General features: G+C 34.8%; 5 protein-coding genes and 5 non-coding genes across 11 annotated transcripts; 4 read left to right on the top strand and 6 right to left on the bottom strand.

The window, feature by feature from the left end:
• Positions 1-1,157: 1,157 nt before the first annotated feature.
• On the top strand, positions 1,158-5,266 carry C05E11.7 (DUF19 domain-containing protein). The gene is made up of 11 exons (NM_076385.5): positions 1,158-1,356; positions 1,402-1,549; positions 1,600-1,734; positions 2,295-2,402; positions 3,094-3,179; positions 3,227-3,319; positions 3,366-3,439; positions 3,499-3,781; positions 3,829-3,902; positions 4,662-4,821; positions 4,865-5,266. The coding sequence occupies exons 1-11, from the start codon at positions 1,323-1,325 to the stop codon at positions 5,059-5,061; spliced, it is 1,392 nt and encodes a 463-aa protein (NP_508786.1). The 5' UTR covers positions 1,158-1,322; the 3' UTR covers positions 5,062-5,266.
• C05E11.13 lies at positions 1,970-2,094 on the bottom strand. Its single transcript, NR_070916.1, has one exon. It is a non-coding gene; the product is annotated as an Unclassified non-coding RNA C05E11.13 (non-coding RNA).
• On the top strand, positions 1,991-2,108 carry C05E11.18. Its single transcript, NR_070915.1, has one exon. It is a non-coding gene; the product is annotated as an Unclassified non-coding RNA C05E11.18 (non-coding RNA).
• C05E11.3 (uncharacterized protein) lies at positions 5,110-8,596 on the bottom strand (the record flags this gene model as incomplete). 2 transcript variants are annotated; one of them, NM_001277026.3, is made up of 6 exons in its annotated part: positions 5,110-5,833; positions 6,547-6,688; positions 6,816-6,962; positions 7,009-7,182; positions 7,232-7,330; positions 8,550-8,596. In NM_001277026.3, 6 exons carry the CDS (start codon positions 8,586-8,588, stop codon positions 5,661-5,663), a joined length of 774 nt encoding a protein of 257 aa, NP_001263955.1. In that variant the 3' UTR covers positions 5,110-5,660. The 2 variants fall into 2 exon arrangements, with proteins under 2 accessions (NP_001263955.1, NP_508785.2); NM_076384.7 differs by lacking the exon at positions 8,550-8,596 and having other exon boundaries at positions 7,232-7,303.
• A 1,704-nt stretch (positions 8,597-10,300) lies between these two features.
• C05E11.9 lies at positions 10,301-10,431 on the bottom strand. Its single transcript, NR_070914.1, has one exon. It is a non-coding gene; the product is annotated as an Unclassified non-coding RNA C05E11.9 (non-coding RNA).
• A 2,122-nt stretch (positions 10,432-12,553) lies between these two features.
• C05E11.16 lies at positions 12,554-12,891 on the top strand. The gene has a single exon (NR_070913.1). It is a non-coding gene; the product is annotated as an Unclassified non-coding RNA C05E11.16 (non-coding RNA).
• A 31-nt stretch (positions 12,892-12,922) lies between these two features.
• Positions 12,923-15,400, bottom strand: amt-1 (Putative ammonium transporter 1). The gene is made up of 9 exons (NM_076383.5): positions 15,243-15,400; positions 14,874-15,197; positions 14,714-14,808; positions 14,518-14,658; positions 14,143-14,471; positions 13,934-14,099; positions 13,802-13,888; positions 13,209-13,407; positions 12,923-13,162 (listed from the first exon to the last, which is right to left on the bottom strand). Exons 1-9 carry the CDS (start codon positions 15,367-15,369, stop codon positions 13,026-13,028), a joined length of 1,605 nt encoding a protein of 534 aa, NP_508784.1. The 5' UTR covers positions 15,370-15,400; the 3' UTR covers positions 12,923-13,025.
• Positions 14,776-14,996, top strand: C05E11.15. The gene has a single exon (NR_070912.1). It is a non-coding gene; the product is annotated as an Unclassified non-coding RNA C05E11.15 (non-coding RNA).
• Positions 15,401-17,216: 1,816 nt separating the features above from the next.
• amt-4 (Ammonium transporter) lies at positions 17,217-21,535 on the bottom strand. Its single transcript, NM_076382.6, has 10 exons — positions 21,405-21,535; positions 21,258-21,347; positions 21,071-21,197; positions 19,963-20,072; positions 19,822-19,916; positions 19,635-19,775; positions 19,040-19,368; positions 18,238-18,403; positions 17,906-18,188; positions 17,217-17,854 (listed from the first exon to the last, which is right to left on the bottom strand). The coding sequence occupies exons 1-10, from the start codon at positions 21,526-21,528 to the stop codon at positions 17,586-17,588; spliced, it is 1,734 nt and encodes a 577-aa protein (NP_508783.2). The 5' UTR covers positions 21,529-21,535; the 3' UTR covers positions 17,217-17,585.
• A 2,176-nt stretch (positions 21,536-23,711) lies between these two features.
• C05E11.6 (uncharacterized protein) lies at positions 23,712-24,674 on the bottom strand. The gene is made up of 3 exons (NM_076381.4): positions 24,523-24,674; positions 24,409-24,474; positions 23,712-24,272 (listed from the first exon to the last, which is right to left on the bottom strand). The coding sequence occupies exons 1-3, from the start codon at positions 24,640-24,642 to the stop codon at positions 24,000-24,002; spliced, it is 459 nt and encodes a 152-aa protein (NP_508782.2). The 5' UTR covers positions 24,643-24,674; the 3' UTR covers positions 23,712-23,999.
• Positions 24,675-25,024: the final 350 nt, after the last annotated feature.

Raw genomic sequence — 25,024 nt, 5'->3', positions numbered from 1 at the left:
CATATTTCTTTTTCATCACTATGAAGGGTGTTTCTTCCTCAATGAACAAAAAATTTGTATTTAAATTTTTATTCTGACAGGATTGGTGCAAAAAATATATGATTAGAAATTAAGTACTGTTATACGTAAAAGCTCCGTAAAAACTTGAAAACTTGTAAAAAACTTGAACACTGAATATATATTAAAAGCCATATTTTATTTCAAAATAAATAATAAATTCTTGGCCCTTTTAGAAGAGGTTCAGGCATTTTAAGTTTGAGCATATGACTCGTGGTGCGTATTTTATCATACTGCCTACCTACTGACTACTGCCTGATACTGCCTGATACAACCGGCGATCCCCGTTTTGAAGATTTCCGATCTTTGGCAGTTCGAGCAACTGCTGAAATTTCCGATTGCTCCACATCAGGGATGGGCGGCTAATCGTTTTTTTTGGCTAACGACTAATTTGGCTTAAGCCGATTTTCAAAAATTTCGGCTAACGGCTAGTTTGGCTAATTGGGAAAAAAGTCGGGTAATGGCTAATTCGGCTAATATTAGCTGAGTTTGGACTAGTAAGTTTCAATAGAACTACATACCACTCCGCTGTTTCAGATGCGAGCAGCACGATTTCGATAGCACCGGAGGAGTGGATGTTATACGGGACGATTACCCCATTTGCAATTGAGATGTATTTACATTTTGTCGTTTGGAACGGTGTCCAAAATTAAATATCAACGTGTTTTCAATTACTCTTGTTCGAAGTTTGAATCTTTTTCTCTTTGTTCTTATCAAAATATGGTTACGATTCAAATTTTAAAGTTTGAGTGGTCCTTCAACATAGATCTTGCTATCTTTCGATTCTTTAATCAAATTCAAAAATAGATCTCCAAACTGATCAACAACTGTATCCTCCAATCGCTTTATTTGAACAGGTCAAACATTTCAACTTCCCAAACTTGAACATAGCGCCCGAACATTTTTTCGGTCTCATCACCCCTAAAGTTCTATATCAAATCCTAAGTGGATCAACGGTGGGCAGTGCGGATGAGACATGTGATGAGATGATGGATGTTGATGGAAAAGTTTGCATTGTATCGTTACCAAAAATGCGCACGAAAAAGGGCGGACGCAGAGAGCACAACAACCTTTGTGAGAACGAGGGCGGGCGGGCGCTTATTTGGAAAGTGTCAGTCCAGCCAAGTTGAGCACGTTCGGTAGATACAGATAGGGCGGGCTGAACTTCTTATTTGATTTATTTATCTGTGTCAAAAACTTTCAAGTCTATCTTAATCTCAGTCCCTCTGCACTTTTTTCCCCGATCATACGATTTTCCAACCAAAATGAGGCTTATACTCATTTTACTTTTTATGAGCGGTAGGTTACTGTACATAAATATTAATTTTAAATAGTCATGTTCAGAATCCAGTAAGGTCTTCGCAAGATGTCCAGATCACTCATTTCTTGGTTGCATGCTCCGGCTGAAAGCTCAAAGAGTTCCAATCGAGAAAAACATTTTGAGTCTGATATTCAACATTGGCACGGAAGCAAGACTTCTGCACACTTGCAAGTGAGTTCCAGATCCAGAGATCAAAAAGACAAGAGAATTTTATGTTTCAGAGTATATTCATCTACTCTTCCATGTTTCCAAGAGAAAATTCGAGAGTGTGGAGATGATAAACAGAAAAGAATTTTGAACGAAGTATCTAAAACTATCATGTATCTATGTTCTCCGTTCAGTTTGAAGAGACAGAAGTAAGTTTTAATTTTGATTTTTACTCACAACCCACACATTATGAATGTAGTCATTGTTGTTCGTGCAAACTGTGCACGGAGCTTGTACCAAAACAATACCTTCTCCGAGAAACTGACCCAAATCCTTACTCTTTCAATTGGCCGTTGTGCATTGAAACCACATTTTCATCAATGTTTGTTTCTTTCTATTTTTATTGTCCAAGCATTTACGTGACCCGCGAATTACGAACAAAATTCGCGTTCGGCAACGTTTGCTCAACGGTTTTTCGCGTCTTGTTCTCCTCCTCACATGTTCTACAAAATTAGCACTTGGCTTATCAGCCATGTGTTCTTCTGTTCATCGGTGAGGAAGTTCCATTATGAAAACAGTAGATATAGGTGCGAACGCAAGCACTTGAGAGGTGTCAGCTCAAATAAGCACACGGTATTCGAAACGTGTTTGCTTAATAATGTGCAAAATGTCTTCCGCAATTTTCAATTGGTGTCCATTAGGTAAAGATCAGGGAAAGGGATTTCGAATGAATGGAGAAAACCTCATAACATCAGCTACACTTTTTCAGCTTGGTCATTGAGCATCAAAAATGTATATCCGGAGTCCTTTCTCTACCAGCGAGCACAGGATGCCAATTGGATGATAATGAATATGGAAAACAGGTTATATCATGCAAGTAAGGTTTTAACTTTTCAACACATCAGTCAACAACAGTGCTGATCCTTGTGACCTGTGTGGTGATCAGTATACTCGATCTATCATTTGAGGGATTTTTAAATATTTTTTCTGCTCTGTATCTGTTTCTGCAAAAACAACAGCAAAATTCAAATTCTAAGAGTTTTCTTTTTTAAAAAAGTCTGAGTTAGCTGAGAAAAACCCCAGCCTAGTATGGTATCGACTTTTCTGGTGTCCAATCATACATTTTTATCAATGTGGTAGAGTAGAACGTAACAACTCTTCGTATCTTTTAAGTTTCCGGTCACCTTTTAGCTGCATAGTAATTGTTTCCTAGTTCTCCGATTTTTCGGTACTTGTGTAGTATACCTGGCCCAAAAATACTTACCATTTTGAAAATTTTAAGTGGCCATTTTGTTTATATGTAGTATGCTTAGGATTAATGCTTTTTTATGTAAAACCAAAAATGCAAAACCCAATTTTACGATTAGATTAAATTATCATTTTCCAAAGAATTTAAAAGGAATCATATTGGAAAACATTTTTGGGCCAGGTATAATACACAAATACCAATTTTGTCAACATCATTTTAAACAACTGACTTACGCATGAAACAACTCAACCTAAAGGTGTCTATATTTTTTTTTAAATCGCTAACAAAATTAATTTTCCTTGAGTTAAACATATTTCAGAAAAGAGTGCAATTCTCGTGGTCTCATCTGCATGATGCGTACATGGATATCTGAACAAAATACTTGTACAATGAAAGATATTGACCGTAATTTTTATTTTATAGATTGATTAAATTAGGCTATTGAATTTTAGAAAAATGTGGGGCAGAAGCAGCAAGTCTCTTCCAGGAGCTTCAAACTACAGTTTTTGAGCCGACTTATCCAGTTGTATGTACTCCATCAAACGGTAACTAGTTGTATTTTTGAAATTTTCAAATGAAAGTAGATTTTAGAAACAATTGCCACCGTAAGACCGAAGATCTCAAATTTGAAGGAGAAGAAAATTAAGACACAATATAGAAAACCGGTTTGTATTTTTCTACTAAAAACCTAGATTCATTCATAATTGATAATATTTATTTTAAGATTCAAAAGTCAAAAACAGAAATCCAAGAACACCCAATGGTCTTGACATCTCCAGCAACTCCCTCAACAGCAGATAACATTTATATTGCCCTACCTGAGCAGACAAATGTTTACCTGCGTCCGCAAAGACCAACTTTTGCGGCAAACTTGACCAACAATAATGCTGCCCAGCTTTATCCGAATCAAGTTGAATTGCAAGAAAAGTCGAACATTTGGAATAAGGGTGACTATGGTCAGAAAGTGCAATACAACAAAGAACACTGGAGACAAAAAACTTCATCGGGTAAGAGTGACAATAGAGTTGTGCTCAAAGTGCATTTATTGTTGCAGGTGAATTCGTCTTTACAACTCAACATCCACTGTTTACAACAACTGAATACGGAGCAACACCACGAAGACATAAGGTATTTATCAACTTTCGGGCAACTCAAAATTTAGCAGAAACTTTATAAGTTCGATATATTATCGAAAATATAGAAAACAATTCAATCACTATACTTGTCAGTTGAATATTTTTCTACCAAATCGCCTGTTCTATCATCAGATTCAAATTGTTTCTAACGGCAATAAGTTGACCCAGAAGCTTGTCCAGTGAGAAAAAATTCCGAAATGATATGGTGCTCATTTTTTTTTACAGAAAATCTAAAATTCAGCTTGGTATTTAGAATTTCTTTTTCTTGATTTGTTGGTTGAGTCTTTATGATATAACTTCAAAATTTATAACTTTCGCTAAAAACAATTGTTTCAATAAAAATCTTTACTTTCGCGGATTTCAGTTCCGAAAATTTAATTGAAAAACGTTCACTTGAACAATTAAAAAAAAGAAAGAGTTTTAGTGAAAAATTTGACTTGACTGTTTTTGGTTACTGAAACTCGAAAATTTCGCGAATAACGAATTACACTACTCAGATACACCAAATACTCAGATACACCAAATTTTAAGCAAAAAACTTCAAAATTGACTTTTTTATCTGAAAGGGAAAATATTAGTCATAAATTGAATAGTTGTACAATTTTCGGTTACTGTAGCCTCAAAAGTACGCTAGCATCATGTTACAGTACTCAAAAACACTGTATTTTGCGGAATTCTGCGCAAGAATTCTAAAAAATGATGATCAGAGGCCACATAACAGCTAAAAATAGTTGGCACATGTTAATTTCAGGTAATCGACATTCTGAAAAGTTTGATTCCGCCGAATCTTCCATCCCAGCTCACTGCTCTTCTGGAAAACAGTTACGACAAGGAAATATTTGCCGAAACACAAAGCTATAATACACCAGCAGTCGCAACTCCAATGTCGAATATATATGCCACATCTCAAGGTAGGCTTCTATTAATCCAATTGTGCTTCATCTCTACTTTCAGCTGTCTATCAACCTGAAATAGTGACAATTGCGCCGAAAACCACAATGATTCCGCCACAACCTGTAAAAATAACATATCGACCTTCTACAACCCACGCCAAAAGCACCATGATGACAACCACGCAGCCGATCGTTCAGTATCCAATATTACCAGCAACAACTGTAAAATGGAAGCCGTGGTACTTAGGTGGCGCTTGAGATTTTCCCAAATATTTTCATCACTAACGTTTTTCCCACGAAGTACACTTTGTTTTTACTTAATTTTATTGTACCAAATGATCTCGACAATATTACTAATCAATGTTAATCGGATTTTAATGATCTGAACAATTATTATTTTAAAAGCATGATTATTTTGTGTTATGATAAAAAAAAAGTTGAAATAAAAAGATCGGAAAAGAATAGTCTATGTACATTGTCACAACCTCAGAAAGAGTAGATAAAATTCAATTGTGTTGAAAAGTGAAAGAACAGGTTCGAGAAGAAGCTGAGCAAGTGAAAGTAGTCAAAGATAGAGGTAAAGTGGTGAAGTAAAAAAAAATAAATGCTCAGTAAAACCTTGGGTGAAAATGACACACTTTCAAAATCAAAGATTAAAAATGTTTTTTTTTGAAGCAAAGAACATTAAATATATGTAGATTGAATTATTGTTTAGCGTAACTGACTTAATTAAACCGTACGTGGAATAATAAGACGATAATAGCTCTAGCAGAGATTACACAGGCAAGAATAATTGTGAAGACTAAACGAACGAAATTACATAGGAATGACAAAATTAGGATCTAGAACAAACGATTCTATCTAGCAGAGAGGGTCTTCATCGGCGTGCTAAATGCTAGACAGTATTTCATATAATCACTACGTTCATCTAGGTATCTGTTGCAATTGTAAATGACAACGATGAACCAGAATTCTAGTGCAAGCGATACTGCATAAACGATCATCAATGAGTAGATCCGCACCATGGTTCCTGAAATAGGAATTTATCAAAACATTTTCTAGTTTTACGGGAAAGTTATTCAGATATCCAAAGGACTGCAATTATTATTTTTATGACCGCTTTAAGCGCCTTAATTAGTCAAAAGAAAGCTACAAACACGTTTTGTTGTGGAAATTTTCTGACTTGTGATTTTTGAATTAATACTTATCGTCATTATTATATCATGATTGTCTACAGATCAAAAAAAAAATTTAGCGCAGAACACGTCAAGGTATTAGCCAAGCTGTTTTAGCAATTTTTCGAGTTTTGAATTTTTGAAATTTTTTTGTGTTTTTGCAAACAATAATATCAGCAAATATAACATCCCCAAAATTAAAAAAGGAATTTGCCCATCATTTGGATGGGGGGGGGGGTTTGAAACTTTTCTACAGGGGATATTCTTATACTTGATCCTATTTTTTGTAGGGCGGTAACTACTTTTGGCAACTCTACAAAATTAACTACCATTTTTGCGGAATGTTGGTCAACTATTTTTTTAGTCTATACAGGAAAATGCAAAAATTCATTTTTTTTTTTGGTTTGTTGTGCGTTAAGTTTTTTGTGTTTCTTGGCATTTTTAAATACTTGTGTAGTTATATACTTATATACTAGTTATATATATATATATATATATATAGTTATATACTAATACTTATGTATTTAGTGGTACGCTAAATGTTGGGAAAAACTTCTATAAAACAAACCAGTATCAAGAGCCACTGTGTTGTTATTCGGGTGTTCCATAAAAGGCGCTGCATTGATTAATCGGTAGAAAACTGCTGAATCAGTGCACAATGCTATTGTTCCACATACTAATACGACGATGAAGCATAGAATTGCGATGACCTAAAATTAAAACCGATACAAATTTCGTTTTGAACTGTATTCTTTCCACTGCAAATTAGATTTTGAGGGACTGCCTCAGTTTTTCCATTCTCCCTTCAGTAAAAACATATGGAAAAAAGACTAGTACCTGCATAACAAGATGTGGTACGACGAGCAGAGCCGAATTTCGGGACAAAGCGACAAAAAGTAGGAAAACCGCGAAAATACCCAGACCGAGTCCGATCATTTCCGCAAGAAAAGAACCAAAGACGTAGTTTTCCTTGACACCACGAGCCTGAAAACAATGAATATGTTAACGACGTTATGCAGAAATATATTACCTGCTGTAACCGTCCATCATGTTGGAAGTAGACGAATAAACTGTGAATCAGGAAGAATAGAATCATAAGAACGTGAACGCAACCAATTATGAAGGCACCCGTTTTAACATGGAAGCAATTGCACAGACATCTGTATTCGTCAGAACTTTCATCGAATTGAATCGACCGAGGGACCTGAAAATAAATATTACGAAAATTAGTAATGTAAAATTATATGACTTACATGATCCACAGAACCATTTTCTTGACGATTATTTCGTATGAGAACGGACCTTACGGCCCGTCCATTCATCATATTTTCGAATCGTCCTTCCAACCAAAGCTGGAAATTTAGAAATTATATACTTTTTCTACATTTTAAAAATTAACAATTAGTATTCAACAAAAACAGAAAGCGTGATTTTAGATTTCCTCTAACAGAAAAAAAAACAAATAGAAGGATTCCACAACCACAAGGAAAAAAGCCGATACGCAATGAAGTGGATTTCGTTTTTTTTTTTTTTTTTTTCGTTTTTCCCTTTTTTGGGTTGATGCGAAATGTCAAAAATGAGCACAACAACAACACCAGAATTGGGGGCACACAGCCGAACATTTCGAAACAAAACACAGCTTACGAGAACCACAAGAAGAGACAGGAAAAGGAAAAATAGGCAGAATGCATAGAAAAGAAAACAAGTTGTGTATGTATATAGAGAAAATGAACGCAAAAGCAACAACGCTCACAAAACTGATTTAAAGAGAGCAACTAATAATACAGTTGACCTGTTAGGCGTTGTGAGTTAATATTCTTCTAATGTAGTACTGATAAGAAAAGCGACGAGTCATCACAACAACAAAACTAGGACTATGTGTTGTTTGATAACAGGAAATTAAAGAAATTGCTCAAAAACATTCAAAATGGGTAGGAAAATACAAAAAAGAAGTTTTAAAACAGATAAAATTTCGCCGAAATTTAGTGCCCTTTTGCAAAAAGCGTGATTTTGAAAGGAGACCAAAAACGTTTTTCTATTATATGAATTTGTTTTATTTATGTTTCAACTGCTAACAATTAAATACTATAAGGCTATAAACCTGCGAAATTGCTCAAAAATGTATTTTAATTTCACAATTTTAAAAAATTTGGTGATTTACCAAGATGGCTGAAAATGTAAAAAAAACTGAAATTTTTTTTTTCCAAAAAAAAATCGCTCCAAAAATTATTCTTCAGTGAGCTGATTCGGTAGAAATGTGCATTGATTTTATACAAATAGGTTTTTTAAATACGTAACTTGTTCTGAGGTCAAAAATACCAGTGGTGAAAAACGTTTCGCCAATACAATTAGTTAAGGAGCCAAATTTCAGAATTTAAAATTGTTTTTGGAAACTTATGTATTTATAGGCCTTAAAAAGTATTAGTCGTAAAAATGTCCCCATACGTTGCATCATGTTTGGCATATTTTCCAGCAATTTTTTATTTCTGTCAATTAAAGCCTGTTAAGAAGCCTAAGAACTATATAGCAACAAAAGCTCCAACTTATTCCTCTTTTTTTTCTGAAACTCACGACAATTTGCGGTTTTCTCGATTGTCGGTTTTCTTCCATGTCTAGAAGTTGCGCAAAGTGGAAACGATGAAGAGAGGAGACGAAAAGCGGCGGCGGGTTTTCAAAAATTTATGAGCAGGTGGTGGAAATGGAAATTTGAAATTCGAGTTGGTTGAAGGGGGAGGCGGGGAAAGAAGCCTCACGTAGGAATGTGTGATGTTGAAAGACCAAATCAAGGCGTTTCTATGCAAAGTCTCGAATTAGTTTTTAAGAAAATTAAAGTGTTGAGGGAGAAAATGGAGGGTTGCAATGAAAATACGCTTAATGTACTATAACTACACAGGTCATGTGATGTTTGGAGAAAAACTCCAAACGATCAAACTTTTCCTGCACTAATTACTTGAATGAGCTCATACAATCTCTAAAATAATGTTTATATTATCATTGGCTCGAAACGGCGTTTAGTTTCGCTGTTTTTTTTTTGAAATTAAAATAACTTTATGACTGTAATATTCTAGTTTTCAAAAGTTCTAAAAATAAAAATGTGTATATCAAAATTTTTGAGTTTTTATTTCATTCTTGAACATTCAGAGCATCGTCAGTAAAATAATTTATATGAAGCTAAAATGACCGATTATTGTAGTAAAAGTTGAAAAAATGTTTTGAACTGTTTTAAATTTTAGGTGAAAAAGTGATTTATATAATTTCATAATTTTGGAAGTCAGCTAAAATAAACATTTTTATACGATTTGTTTTATTTTAATTGTTTGTTATTTTAATTTTAGGAATTCAATTCTGCTGCAGTTTTTGAAATTTTTGAAACAGTTGAAATTTTTGGAATATTTGGCAATTTACCAAACAGTGACTGAAGTTTTCAAACAAACAAAAAAATTTGAAGAAGGTTAATTTAGCATGTTAGACTATTAAAATTGTGTTTATACTAAAATACCTACGGTGATACGGATAAACATTTAACGAATAAACGTTTTGTCAATGTGAATATTTTTCTATTGAAAAAATAATGAAATCATCTGAAGAACACGAACTAGCAAAAATTGATGCTTCTGCAATTTTTATGACACTAACTTTTAAAATTATAGAAATAGAAATAAATATTGTATGCTTACTCAAAACCAAAAAAAACGAGCACTCAGAGGGAACCACATTCTATTTGAAGAACCTCTCTCTAAGTGTTTTTGTGCTGAAGTAACATTTCCGATTCTCAACAAGCATTTGCGTTTCATGCATCTTTTCGTAAATTGTTTTTGTTTTGTTTTTCATCAAAAAATAAACACAGAAACTCAACACAGAAACAAGAAACAGAAACAAGATTCACATAAAGTGTGGAGCATTCTAATAAGCGGAATTTTCAGTGTGTCTCTAGCAGCTTGCTTCTTCATTAGTGCAAGGGAAAAATGTGACCTGCTATCTAAGGAAAAGGGTAGGTAATAATAATTGTGAGAAGAAAAAATTATTATTAATAACAATCAAGCTTAAACGAAGCTGTAATTAGATCAAAACTGCCCACAGTCAACAAAAAGTTGTAATTTACAAATAGTGAAGGTAACCTCAATGATGCACATTTCAGGGTTATTTAATGATAAATAAATGTCTGTTTCTAATAAAAATATGTCAAGCTTTACATAGAAAGTGGAAAGAGAAGAAAGATATATAAAATATAGACAAAGAAGTGGGGGGGGGGGGGGAGGAGGTGAAATATGCAGAAATAGGGTTATGCACAAAAGAGGAGGTCGCGATGGGATGGGGGGAGAGGAAAGCGAGGGTGGCCGCCGCTCGTCACACACCGACCACACACACACAAGGCTCTCGCGCATCCAACAGACGCGTCAACACATGCATATTATTGATTGGCACCAACACCCTGGCCAAAAATAAGCGACATGTTGTGCATGCGGAAAAGCTTGTGAATCAACGATGTCGAGCACGCGCGGAAAGACCACTACCTCCTATGGCATGGCAACGCATTTTGCAATGTTTTAGAGTGTATTAAAATGGATTTCGAGAATTTGTTTCTGCGTTTTAAGAAAAAGCTATTCACCGATTAAGAATCAAATTAATACTACGTGGAGTGTGGCTAGTGGGGGAATAACTATAACCCATTTCTATGGTGATGAAACTATCTAATATCATTGAAGAACTGTTCAAAAAATTTTGGAAATTTGTTTATTGTGAATCAAAAAGCCGGTGAAAATTTTCATGTTTTAATTATGTTCAAACTATTCAAACATATTTGTAGGGGTTCAAAAAGACATTCTGTTTTTACCACATTTAACTCAAAATTAAAATTAATTTATTTTTTTTGTGAAAGGTGTTATAATAATAAATAACAAGTCTACCATAAGAATGGAGTTTGATCATTTTTCTCATGGCCGTACCTTTAAAAGAGACCACAAATATATTCAATTTTTGTCATCAATCCGTTTTACTTGGCAGAATTCAGGTTGGTTAACAAAATTTGTCTGAAAACTCATTTAGACAATTGCAAACCAAAAATTAATAGTTTTCAAATAAGATTAGTAATTTTGCAGAAAAATTTGTCATGTCAGTTTAAAGGAACACGTTCCCTTTTTGTTGATTCAGTCTAGAAAATAACATTTGTAATGTTTCTAATAGTAAATGGCATAGAGAAACCAGAATTTATTATTTTTATTTATTTTTAAACATGCAAAGTATGCACTAAATTTAAACTTTCTAGCCTGTGAGAAAATAACAAGCTTTTCCCAATAGTTAATTTTCTTGACGTTTTAAAATTAACAAAATCAGAAAAATTTAAACAAAAATTGTAGTACAATTTATGTCGAACAAGACGGAAAAGTGACTAGGAGATGCAAAGAAATAGAGAATGGACGGTGAGCAAACAGATATGAATAGCGCGCGGCGACTTGTCATGGTAGAATGAGAATGCAAATTGCAATGGAATATGATGATACGTATAAGAAATTTGAGAAGTCAAGTTGAGCTGTGGCAGGTTTACGACGAAGCCCCGACGACAAGCCGCATTAGGAAATGTCGCCGTTTTTCCTCGAAAACTGAAGAACCAAACCTATTTGTCGGGAAGAGAGGGGACACTAAGAGAGAAGTGAGAATTTGATTCTTTCCTCTCGTTTTCTTCTTTCATGCATCTTGTGCCAATCTGATTTCAAGCCAAGTGCACTTTTCGGCTGCTCTTCAGAACAATAGCACAATGTTTCAATCGCATCCTGCTTTGGGCTTTATTAACGCTCGTTTGTAGCTACTCGAATAAGACGAAGACAAGGACAACGGCAATTTGGGGAGGTAGGCGGAGCAAATTTTTCGAAAGAAAGTCTGCTTTTGGAAAGAAAAAAAACGAAATGTAGAGAGAAGGATGGGAAGAGAAGAAAAAATAGAAAAAGGAAAAAAGAAAGAAGTTTATGTAGTGTGTTGAATAACTACAATTGGCTGGGGGTAAGTAAGTTTTCTTCGAGACCTTTTTTCCTTTTTTCCATTTTTTTGCCGGTGTACAGAGATGAGGGGAAAAATAGGATAGACACAATATCCAACGAAGTGAAAAGGAAAAAATGAGGCACTTTGAGAAAACAACCTGAAGTGAGAATTTCCTTTCTAGGAGGGCATTAAATTTCGAAATTTGATATGATTGGTTTTCGATGGCACGGGGTACTGGGGTATTGGAAGTGGGCGCTTCATGTGGCGCGCATTTTTTTTTCTCACAAATTTAGACGGCGGAAATTGAGAAACAATTCGCCGGAAATTTGAAGACGATTTGGTCGTCGTCATCTTATTTTTTCGTTGTGCTTTGTGTTAAATAAAATGGGTGTACAGCTATAATTTGTACACCAGCTGAAAACTTGAAATGGACAAGCGAAAACAAACGTCTGAAAATTGAATTGAGATTCAGATTCGGAGCATAATGCTGGAAAAAACAATGGAAAAAGAGCCCCGAAGCCGAGATTCGGGATAGTGACCTTGCGCGTACACTTACAAATTCAATGGTTGTATAGTAAACTGCGATAACAAAACTCAAAAATCACATTTTGTATTCGTCGCATGTATTCGTGTGTGTGTGTGTGTGCTTCACATGTCCCCCGGGGAATAAACAAAAGCCCACGGCTTCTTGCGCACCCACCCAACAAAAGCTCGCCTTCTTCATTCTCCTTTCCGTCCGTTTTGCCAACTCACATCCTGCTTCTTCCACCATTTTGCCATTCCGTCAAGGCGCCAATTTTCGGGTGAAAATGATGACGGTGAACGAGAGGCGGAGGCGGTGATCGAAACGCTGTAATTAGTTGAGACAGCGATTAGATATTGGGTGAGCCCCGCGCAGTAAACCGCACAATATAAGAGGGGTTGGTGGTTATTGGGCTGACATGGGTGACAACTAATTCGACGGCAAAGAGCATAAAAACTTCATTGAAGTGATGAGGAAATGAGAAAATGAAGAAGAAAACGAGAAAATTTGGAGAAAAATAAAGTATATTTGAACATTTGAAATTAATTTCACATTTTATTCTCATCATACATCATTTGCGACATTTTTCGCTCAGCTGAATTTGTGAACAGTGTCCTGGACTTTTTGGGCATAGGTATGATGTTTCCACTTCTATCGTACACTGACGCCAATTGTTCAATGGACACTAAAAACGTTATTGGTTTTTGGATTTATAGTTCAAATCAACATACTTTCAGGATGAATCTTCATGATCCTCGTATTTTTTCCCTCTCCTACTGTAATTTTTGCGCTAAATGCTTGGATCTTATTCGCCCGTTCAAAGTCGTGCCATCCATGACCATATGCTCGGAGTGGGTATGCCATCTCTCCATGCTTAAATACATCCAGCCCATTGATCTCCACTTCTTCTGAGACGCGAAGCTTTCCAGTCTATAATAGTTTAAATTATATAATTTAATTTTGTTTTAGGGTTGCTTAAAAGACAATCCGATCCTCAAGCGTTATGCGTTGCGGAGTAGAGAGTCAGGTACGTTTGATGGTAGTGCTTCCACTAGGCTTTAATTCAAACGTGGAATACCACACTTCCGAATAAATCTGGGTGAACCTAGTTAGGACTGTAACTCGTGGCATCTGAATCGCTAACGGCTACCAATACAGACTGAGCTATTCAACCCTTATCAAATTTTGTTACAACTAGAATCTTGTGTTGTTTTTTGTGTATTCTAAGGTTATTGTTTGATAGCCCTTTCCCTTTTCACGTAAAAATCTTTTTTCTATATCACGTGAATAGTTGACCATCAAATGAAACTACACAGCCACTTACTTTTTTGAGAATCCAGAATATTGGTAACATGACTCCAAGTGACCAAGCTATGATTGCCAGCGCGCAGATCATTTGCCATCCAAGTTGCTAAACAATACGATTATCACTGCTTCTACCAATTAATTAATATACCGCGAAAGCTTGTGTGAGATGATCACCCGAATTTTTTGCACCAGAAACTGCATCAGCCAAAGCGTACGCAACTCCTCCGTGAGAAATAATTGACGATGACATTAATCCCCAGAAGCCACCACCAGCGTGCACGGCGAAAGCGTCAAGAGGATCGTCGATTTTCAGCCTAAAATATTTATTGTTTGACTTCCTGACTTTTAAAGAAATACCTTATCATAAGTTTTGAGAACGCAAGGTAGATGAGTCCGGCTCCAAGTCCAACCCAAATACAAGCCCATGGTTCCATTTTGTTACATCCAGCACATGCAGCGACCATTCCACTCAAGCAGGCATTAATTGTTAGAAGAAGTGTCCATTTTCCGTGTTGATAGTAATGAACGCCAAGGTAGATAAGAGCGGCAAAAGCTCCGCTCAGAATAGTGTTAATCATGGCAAGTGCGACAGTGTGACCGTCGCCAGCATGCGAGATACTAGCCACCGATCCTCCGTTGAACGCCAGGAAACCGAACATCAGAATGAATCCTCCCAAAGCAGTAAACTAAATGAAAAAAAAACCAAAATGTAAATGTGTTTACAACACTTACGGGAACAGAGTGACCAAGAATTTCATCCGATTCGTCATCCTCATCATCAGGGAATTTACCGATTCGGGGTCCCATGATCCATGCGGCCAGGAATGAAATGGATCCCCCGCAGAGATGAACTAGTCCAGATCCGGCGAAATCCTATAACAGTTTATTGATGTTTTTGTTTTCAGTTTAGGAGAAAACAAAAACATACGTCGTATTTGGTGTCAATAATTCCACTTGTAATACCTTTTGCCATCCATCCATTCTCTGTCCAACCCCAGTGAGTGAGAACCGGATAAATAAATGCTGTAAAATAACACTTATGACTGTCAACAACAGCTATCAATGAGAAATTTATGATAAAAACCAACTTGAAATGACCGTGCAGTAAGTCACATAGGTTATGAATTCGCATCTTTCAGCAACGGCACCGGAAACAATAGTAGCGGCAGTTGCAGAGAATACGTATTGGAAGAAGAATCGGGGATAATCCGAAAAACCGGAGAGGAAAAACTGAGAGTGACCAACAAAAAGGTTGACACCCTCTCCTGAATCTCCGTATGCTAGTGCCCATCCGATAGCCCAATACCCGATGATGCAAATACAAGAGTCAAGAAGATTTTTTATCAGAATGTTTGTTGTGTTCTTACTACGTACGGCTCCTGCTTCAAGATATGCGAACCCGCATTGCATGACTGAAAATTATTGGGGATATATAAAAAATATATTTTAAAACTTACAGAAAATGATGAGAGCCATGGAACAGAGGAAGAACGAGTTGACATTCTCATAGAAACCCGTCTCAAGTCTGGTAATTTCAGCATGAAGCTTGTCAATTTCTGTTGTGAAATTTGTCGGCGTCGTCATTTTTCGAAATGAACAACGTCGAATGGACTAAATGATGAGTGCAAGAGAATCAAAAAGTTGTGGGCGGACTGTCTACAGTACTCTATTTTTTCGTTTTTCTCTTTTCGAATGATAACTACTTACTGGTTTTCGGTTTTTATTACACTTTTTTTTTGCGCAACAAAAGTTAACAGATATCACAACTTTTTGATCAATGATGTTCTCGCGGTCAGTTTTTGTCACAAATTGAAACAGAATCGGATGGGACAGTAGTATATCTTTTCAAATGCCGAGTGATGAACGGGACTCAACTAGAAATTGTTATAATTTTTAAGAATAATAACTGTCTTGGAGGCCTTTTATAACAATTTTTGAGATGATGTGTTTTGTTTGGGTAGACCGCAACATTTTAGTATCAAGTTACGACTTTGTTTTCTTTTTTCCTATTTCCAAAGTTTTTAATCGTATTTGCAAATAAGAATTGTTGATGTTCTATCACAACCAATTCATTGTGTTTTCAAATGTGACAAAACCACATGAGTTAGAGAGGACAAACTTTGATGACACTTTTCGAACCGTATGACCTTTAAACTAAGCGATCAAGTATGAAATGTCGACCGAATAAAAATATTTATTAGATTGTGAACGATTAGTGATTAATGTGGACCGCTAGACCGTTTGGTTTTTTGTTTTTTTTTTCGGGTAAAAATTGAACTTATAGCGCCATGAATTCATTAAATATATTTCAAATTATTCTGATGTTCAATAAAAAACGGAGAAGAAAAACTAAAACCGAAACCAAAACCGGATTTAATAGTTTCTCATTTGTTCTCTAAACATTGTACAGCCAGTAACCCGTTCGTTTTATAGAAATTTAGTAAATCAAAAAGAACAACTGTCAACAGCATGAAAAGATTTCATAAAACCTCTGCAATTATTATTTGAGTTACAACTAACTGGAGACAATATCTGAAATTTGTCTCTACACGATTCTAAAACTGGATTTAATGCAGTGCTTGCGTTTTGTTCTCTTGAAATTAAAAAAAAAACCCCCCGGCAAGATTTGATGGTCGGAACTGATAAACTTAATACATTATATCTCTATTTTCTATTTAAATCTTACTTTGAAAATATTTACTCTTCTGTTAAACACTCTTTTTAGATTTTTTTATGACACTATTCAGTGTTGTAAAAGTTTGATCTGATTTTTGGTCAATGTTTATGTTTTGGAAACTGTAAAAAAAATGTAACCATGTTTACTGAATTTTGACTGAAAAAAACCTAGGTACTCAATGGTCTCTTTGATTCTTCATGACGCGCCTATTGACGCATTTTTGTTTGTAAATAGTTTTTAGATTTGTTAATAATACTGAAAAAATGTGTATTTTTTGAAATTGAGTAAACCAAGTTTGTATTAGAAGTTTTAAGTCTGATATAATTTTTTAAAACGGGAATAAATTTTGATAAAATTTTACTTATCAATACTATTCATGTCAATTTGAAGTAAAATTCCTAAAGTTAAAAATTTGATAATAAGCTAGCTATATTTATTTTTAGGTTTTTTTGTTTTTGAATCGAATTTTCCAGTTCTTTTTGGGTTTTAAGGTTTAAAACAATTATATTTACTTATGTGACTGAATTCACAAAATTCATTTTATTTTTTGTGTTTTTTTTCACCATGTCTAGAATATAATATTTTTTGAATGTTTTTAGAATTAAAAAAAACTTTAACTTTTTGCAAGACAATCAGCTGTCGTTTTTTAAATGTTTTTAAAAATAACTACTAAAAATCCATCAGAAATCTTATCAATAATTATCAAAATTTAATTGATAACTGATTCGGTTCGATTCAAGAATGACGAGATAATATTTTCCTTCATTTCACTTGAAAAGTTCCCCAACTAAAATCCAAACAAGACGATTATCATCAATCTATCAAATAGTTTTCTCAACAAAAAAGTGAGACTACAAAAAGTTACTCTCTAGTTGTGTCTGTGTGATTGACACATCCAACAACCAAGATGTGAAAAAATGACCTTCAGATTTGTTTTAAGATATCATTGTTCAATATTTTAAAATGATACTTTTCGACAGATTTTGATCGCAATTTTTTTCTATTTCGATTCCAAAAGAGGCATAATATACATGAAATTGAATGATGATACAATTATTAAATACAAATAGGAAAAGTGTTCATCGAAAACCTAAAAGCATCGGTTAGTTCTAAATTATGCAATTTACATCCGATCGTTTTCTGTCATTTTATCAGCCTCATCCTCTGCAGCCTCAATAATTGTTGTGGGGACTTGTAAGCTGACAGTCTTTGGATTTGTGTTTTTCCTTTCAGGAACCTCATTATCATCTAAGTACAATGCATGAAGTGCATTTGCTTCAATCATTCTGGATTTTCTCCTCTCAGTTTGATTCATAAATAGCCTCTTTGGTTGATCAGACTCTCCAACACTTCCAGTCCTGTCGTATACTGACGCAAGTTGTTCCAAGGACACTGAAAAAATGCTGTTTGGTTTCAAAAAACGTTTTTTTTTTTAAGATTTACTTTCTGGATGAACACTCATTATTCTGTTCTTTCTTCCAACTGGAAGATGTTTACTATGATTGATTTTGCTGTCTGGAGCAGCTTCGAAATCGTGCCACCCGTGTCCGTAGGCGTGTAGCGGGTAGGCCGACTCTCCATGTTTGTAGATATCCAATCCATTAATCTCCACCTCAGCGGACACTCTAAGTTTTCCTATTTTCCTCAACAGTGCAAAAATAGGCCACATCCAGAGAATTGACCATGTGACGATTGCGAGTGCGCACACCCATTGCCATCCAAGTTGCTAAAAATAGTTCATTTAAGTTTTTGGTGATTTGTAAAAGAAAACCTACAGCAAATGCCTGAGCAATTTGATCACCTCCATTTGTAGCTCCACCAATAGTGTTACCAATCGAATAAACTACACCGTCATGTCCAATAAAAGCAACTGAGGTTAGTCCCCAGAAGCCTCCACCAGCATGTACGGCAAAGGCATCCAGTGGGTCGTCGATCTTCAGCCTGAAAATTTAATCGGTTTTTAATGAACATTTTATGAAACTCGAGGATCTAAATTCAGAGTTGATGAAAGAGTATGGTGAATTGGGGTTTCACTGTACAAAAACAATTGACAAGATTTGTTGACGTTGCAAAAAATAAACAGGAACATGTGTTTTATTTGAATTACCTCGCAAAATGTTGTTTTTATAAAAGTTTTATACATGCGTAAACAAGTAAATTGAATGAAATTTTTCGAGAATTTTTATCACTGGCTATCAAAAAAAATTAATTCTGCTTTGGAGTAGTACAGGGCTTAAAATGTATTCTTCTAAAAATGAAGTACTATTTTTAAAATTCCTAGAAAAAGCCTATGAAACTTCGAAATACGTCAATGTTAGCAACTGGACAATACTGTAGTTGTAAATAATCGACTTTTAACGGTAACTGTAGTAATCTAGCGTTTAGAAAATACCACTTTTAAAATAGGATGTGTTCAAATTATTTCTTACTAGGAAGTATTCAATATTAACATTGAATAACAAAATATTTCCACAGTAGTTTTTTGAAACTCTATCGATAATTCTGCGTTGGAGTATTAATAAGCAAATTATTTTAACACAAGATGCGATATTCCCAAAAATAGTAAAAACTATTTACCTGACCATCAGCTTGCTCAATCCCAAATAAATGAGACCTGCTCCAACTCCAACCCAAATGCATGCCCATGGCTCCATCTTATTACACCCAGCACACGAAGCAACCATTCCAGCGAGACATGCGTTAATCGTCAGCAAGAGTGTCCATTTTCCATGATACAAATAATGAGCAATAAGATATGTCAACGCAGCAAATGCTCCACTAAGAATTGTATTTACCATTGCCAACGCTACAATATGTCCCTCTCCAGGTTTTACAATATCTGCCATGGATCCTCCGTTGAAGGCGAGAAATCCGAACATGAGAATGAATCCACCCAGTGCTGCGAACTATAAAAGTCTTGTTACTTTTGGTGCAAACTGTCAATCAAAATCATTATCACAAATTCTGACTTAAATCTACTAATTCCAACTCTTAATGGTCATTCTCTGTTTAACTCCACATTCCATCTTTTTGAAATCAAACAATCAATCTAAGAACCAAATGATTATGCACACTGAGCGCTTTTAAAATAGTTTTTATCATTGCCACCACTCTTTCTTGCCTCGCTGATAATGAATTAACCGTTGCTCTACTGCTTTCGTATTCTACTTACAGGAACAGAGTGACCAAGAATTTCATCGCACTCATCATCATCATCTTCTGGGAATCTTCCGATTCTTGGGCCAATCATGTATGCAGCGAGGAAGGAGATTGATCCTCCACAAAGATGGACGACTCCAGATCCCGCGAAATCCTAAACATACATTTATTTTCAAGTTGCCTTTCATATTTTTAAATACATCATAATGAGTGTTAATAACACCGCTTGTGATGCCAAGAGCCATCCATCCCTTGGGATGCCACCCCCAGTGCGTGAGAATTGGGTAGACGAGAGCTGAATCAGAAATACTGGTTTAATGTCACAACTGATTCCGACTTACTCGATATAACTGAACAATAAGTGATGTAATTCGCGAATTCACACCGTTCTGCAACCGCTCCAGACACGATCGTTGCTGACGTGGCAGCGAATACGTATTGGAAGAAAAATCTGTAAAAATGTTCGTGTTCAAAACTGAAAAAGTTATACTTAAACATTTATAAAGATTTGAAAACAAAACTTTCAAAACATCATATTCTGGATTTCACAGGTAATGGGCGTCAATCTACAGTTTTTTAAAGTTACTTTTCTGAAAATGGGGGTTTTTTTTGGAAGAGCCAATGAACGTATTAAATTTTAAAAAGGTAAATAGTTAAATTATAGGTGCTCAGTGGAAGCTTGGAGCACTTTTTTCTACACTATCGAATTATTTGACTTTAAGGTGGAGTAGTGCCAGTGCGAAAATCGTGTTAAAACAAAATTTATTCAAAAAAATTTTAAATTTTATACGATTTTTTTTTAATTTGGAAAATTTCGGTTTTTCCACTTTTTTGGAAGTCCTCAATCAAAAAAAAAATCCGTCTAATTTTAAGGTCTACTTATGTTTCAAATTATAATATTCAGATTGTTGGGATCCAAACATGCGAAAAGGCTGTAGTTTTCTGAACGAGTAGCAAAAATTCAGTAATTGTCACTTTTTGACTGTTAATGAAAATAGTTTTTTTTACTCTTGAAAAGTTGTACTACGATATTTAGTCCTTTTGGCTCCATGCGAGTGGTTTTTCATCACTTCTCAACAGGGTTTTAAGTTCTTTGAATTTTAGTAAAATCATGGTTCGTGATATTTATTTTGCTTCCATTACCAGAAACCGTTAAAAAATTAAAAAAAAATCTCGAATCTCATAAGAATTGTTGCAGGTGTTCAAATTTGGCTTTGTATCTTAGACTTCAGATTTTCATTGCAACTTCAAACTAGGAAATTGATCTTTCGAAACTATGGAAAACGTTGCTGAGCGTCTTAAATTATATCATGAATTATTATTTTGTCGCCGAGAAATCAGAAGGATTATGATAACGTTTTGTTTATTTTAATTTTAGTGCAACCGCCTGTATGCCACTATATTGTTCTGGTTCTTTGAGTTTTTGATGATCAGCAGAAATAGTCTTACTTTGGATAATTACTGAAATTTGCGAGGAAAAACTCCGAATAGCCTACAAACAATCCGATGGTGTTATTCGGACAATCTCCAAACGCAAGAGCCCATCCCAACGCCCAATATCCAACAATTGCAATGCCTGAAACATTTGATCTACGAATTTCGGCAAAAAATTTCAATTTTTGCAGGCGAGACTTACACGAATCGAGCAGGTTTTTGATCAGAATGTTCGTTGTGTTTTTACTGCGCACCGCACCTGCTTCCAGAAATGCGAAACCACACTGCATGACTAAAAATGGAAATGGTTAAGGTCACACCTGTTTTTTTTGAAAATAATGCAACATACGGAAAATGATAAGTGACATGGAACACAGGAAGAATGCGTTGTCGTTTTCCGAAAAATCCTCCTTCATTTCGTCAATCTCCTGTTGTAGAAGTATTATCTGCGCCGTGTAGTTTGGCGTTGCCATTGTGGTTCTGAAATTAAAACTTAAAAAAAATTAAAGTTAAAAATTGAGTAAGAAAAACGAAGGGTGAATGAAGGTACTAAGGCAACCGACAGTTTGCACCTAGCGTGGCGCTTATCGACACTACAGTACGTAATATAATAAAACAATAATAAAATGGTAATAGGCAGCTATAAAATTCAGAATCTTAGGTTTCCCGACAAACTCTTTAATGGCCATCTATAAAAGCCGCCAACAGTCTGAAATGTTGCAAGGCTGTGTAGAATGATAAAGATTGGAACCATTGCACCTCTTCGGTGCGAAGAGTTGCGCCAAACTGCCGCAAGTCGGTTATGAATTCTTCTTATCTTTAAGAGGTTGGTTATCTTTAAGAATTTACACCTCACTGTCCACTTTCAAGACCAAACAACCGAAATTAGCGGCACGAGGGGAGGTTTGATGCTTTGAGCTTCGAACTCGTAAATGGAAAGTGATAAGCAGACCATCTATGTACTTGATACTAGTTATCTGATGCAATCAGTGGCTCCCAGCGTGACTTTCTTGTTATTTTTAGTATGTAGTTCCGGGGTTCAAATGCCCTGGAAAGGTTTTGGAACGTTAAGAAGGTTTAGGTTTGTTTTATTCAGTCAAAGTATCGCCAGTGGGGGGCCTGTTTAAAAACTACTCACGTTGCTAAAATAACCGAAAATCATTGTAAAACTTTCCAAAAAGTATTTTTTGAGATTTTTTGCTCAGTCAAACATGTGAAAGCTTGGTTTTCACCTATTAAAATTTTTAAAGTCGTCCAAAAAAAATTTATCTACGGTTTTTGATTTTAGTTATGTTTTATATTTGAACATTACTTGCGTGCAGCAGTGTTTGAGATTTCTCGAAAACCCAGAATTTTTTGGAACATTTGCCAATTTTCCAAATATTTTAAAGAAAATTTTGGAAAATGTGTTAGTTTTTTATTATGTTTGGTTATGTTTGGTTATGTTAAACTGTGATATTCACAGAATCTCACTAGATGCTGTAAAAATTATGGCAAGGTTTTGCTAGTTTAGTATGTTTGTAAGTTTTAACAGAAAGTATCTGGGAAATACTGAGGTGTATTGTTCTTTTTTTAAATGTATTTTTATTTCTCAATAGTATTTTGCAATTAGTTTTTCTGATCAATAAAGTAGTGAAAAATAGCACAGTTTTGCAAAGCTTAAAAAATTTTAATCAATTTTTTATTTTCATATCTTCACTTTTTAAATATATTTTCAAGACATGATTTCAATTTTTTAAAAATCTAATATCAGGTTTTTATAAATTCAAGCCCCCTCCTACATTTTCTTGTTTTTATTTGATACAAAACAAAAAATTAACCAATCTTTAAAATCTACATAAACAATCACATTTTGTCGTTCTGTCTTGTTTCTTCTAATTATCCCACAAACCGACAAAAAGCGTTCTGTCTATAGTTTTCCTTATGACGCGCTGAAGGAAAAAATATTTTGTTTGTATAATTACATGAAAAATCCAATTTTGTACCCAGTTCATTTTCTACGTTTCATTATTATATGTTTATTATTGTAGGAGACAGAATGTGATACGTCATTTGCTACTATATATCACAGTTTTGAGATTAGGTATTTACGAAAAGAGGTTATCGACAATGACATTTTGATAAACAGATTCTTGACGGATAATGTGTTTTGTAAAAATCTAAGTGTCAGAAATTAAATTAAAAAGTGTCAGAAATTAAAAAAAAATTAATTAAAATTGTTTTCCTGAGTTTTTCACACATACGTCATATATTTTCGAACTTCCGTTTTGTTACACTTTACTGGTTTTCTATTCTGGGAATTAATTTTTTTTTAAATTTCTTATCTAATATTCCGCCACCTCTTTTTTTTGTGATACAAATGGAAACATCTGCGTGATCAACCCACAGTTTCTGACAAACATTGCTCATACGTGCAAACTTCCCGGTTGCCTGAAACTTAAAAATAGGTACACTTTGGCGCTTGCAAAATGCCATGTCTACAATTGAAAATTTAGTTGAAAACTTTAACTGCTTGAGTGTTTTCACTATTAATAACACGCTACCTTAGCCAGAACTAAAACCACCTGTTCAAAAAAAAATCATTCTGCTTAGGTAAGCATGATGCTTCAAAATATATTATAAGCTCATCTTTTATGTAGAAGCACGGAAAAACAATATAAATCATTATTTATTCCAGTAATCCAGTATTCATAAGATGAGAAAATGTCCGTCACAACCTTTTGTAGAATGATAATAGGCGATTGAAAAGACAAAAAAAAGATACAAAAAATAAGAAAAGCAAGCTTGATTTAGACTTATTATACCTAGTTTTTTAAGAGTGAAATAAATTGAATTTTTCCCCAAGGTGTGTAGTGCAGTTCAAACAAAAAAAGAAACGTTTAAAAACAAATTTCATGGAAAATCAAAATAAATACTTATCAAATTAAGACTTGAATAAAAGCCTTCACAACCGTCTACGCCGCTCTTTGAAATCGTCCAAAGTTTGCACATTTTCAGTATACAAAGGAATGGGAGCAGTTGGCTCCGGCTGTTGAACAGGTCTCGACGGTACTCTCGAAAATATTTTCATGCATGATTGAAACGTGTCGTTCTGAAAACAGTCCTTGCGACATTCGACCCGCGTGTTCGGTGCGAAATGTGATCGCAGCTCGTGGCAGAGCATGCATATTCTGTCCATTATCGTGTGCACCATCTCCAACTCGTGCGAGCCGCAGTTCTGCAAACATTGTTTGTTCATTCAATTTGAAATTCTCAGATGTTTTAGCAGCGTGATATCTGGTCAAGTCAACAAAGCAGGTGATTTTAACCCTAACCCATGAAAAATGTTTCGTCACTGTTTCAAAGAATCCTACCTCATTTTCGTCTATGTAGGTCCGCCTCACTCGAAATATAGATTCCAATGAATGTTGTTTTGTTTCCTAAAAGAGAACCATTAAGAACCTACTAAAATTTTAAGAAAAACTTACCATTCTCTTATCAGAATTTAAAATTGATTTCCAGCTTGAAGCATGAGCATCTGTTAAACTGATGAGAACCAAAATCAAAACCAACAGAGAAAGATAGGCAGTTTTGAAATTCGCCAACATTTTCAGACACAAGGGGGCCCTCGTTTGTTTCTGGAAATGAAAAATGGGAAATGTGTAACAAAGAAAAACGTGGATAACAGCACACACGAAAAAAAAGTGGGTCAACTAAAATAATGTGAGAATAATGTAAAGGAGACCTCGATTCATACGCTCTCAAGGGACCTACAATCGAAATGGTAATTAGTAGCCTGTTTTTGAGGTGAAAATGCAAGTAATAACTAGATAATAACAAGGAAAAAAGTAAAGCTTGGTTTTCAATTTATATTATTCTATTCTTGGAATCATACGTACTTACGTACTTGAAAATTAATTCGACAAAACAAAACAATGCAAAGAAAAAAATTTTAAATCTAAAAATTCTCGGAAAAAAGTAGATTTTTTC

This window comes from Caenorhabditis elegans, chromosome X, assembly GCF_000002985.6.
Source record: "Caenorhabditis elegans chromosome X".
Lineage (NCBI taxonomy): Eukaryota > Metazoa > Nematoda > Chromadorea > Rhabditida > Rhabditidae > Caenorhabditis > Caenorhabditis elegans.
Note: the sequence above shows the minus strand (reverse complement) of the source record. Positions and strands in the feature narration are given on the sequence as shown.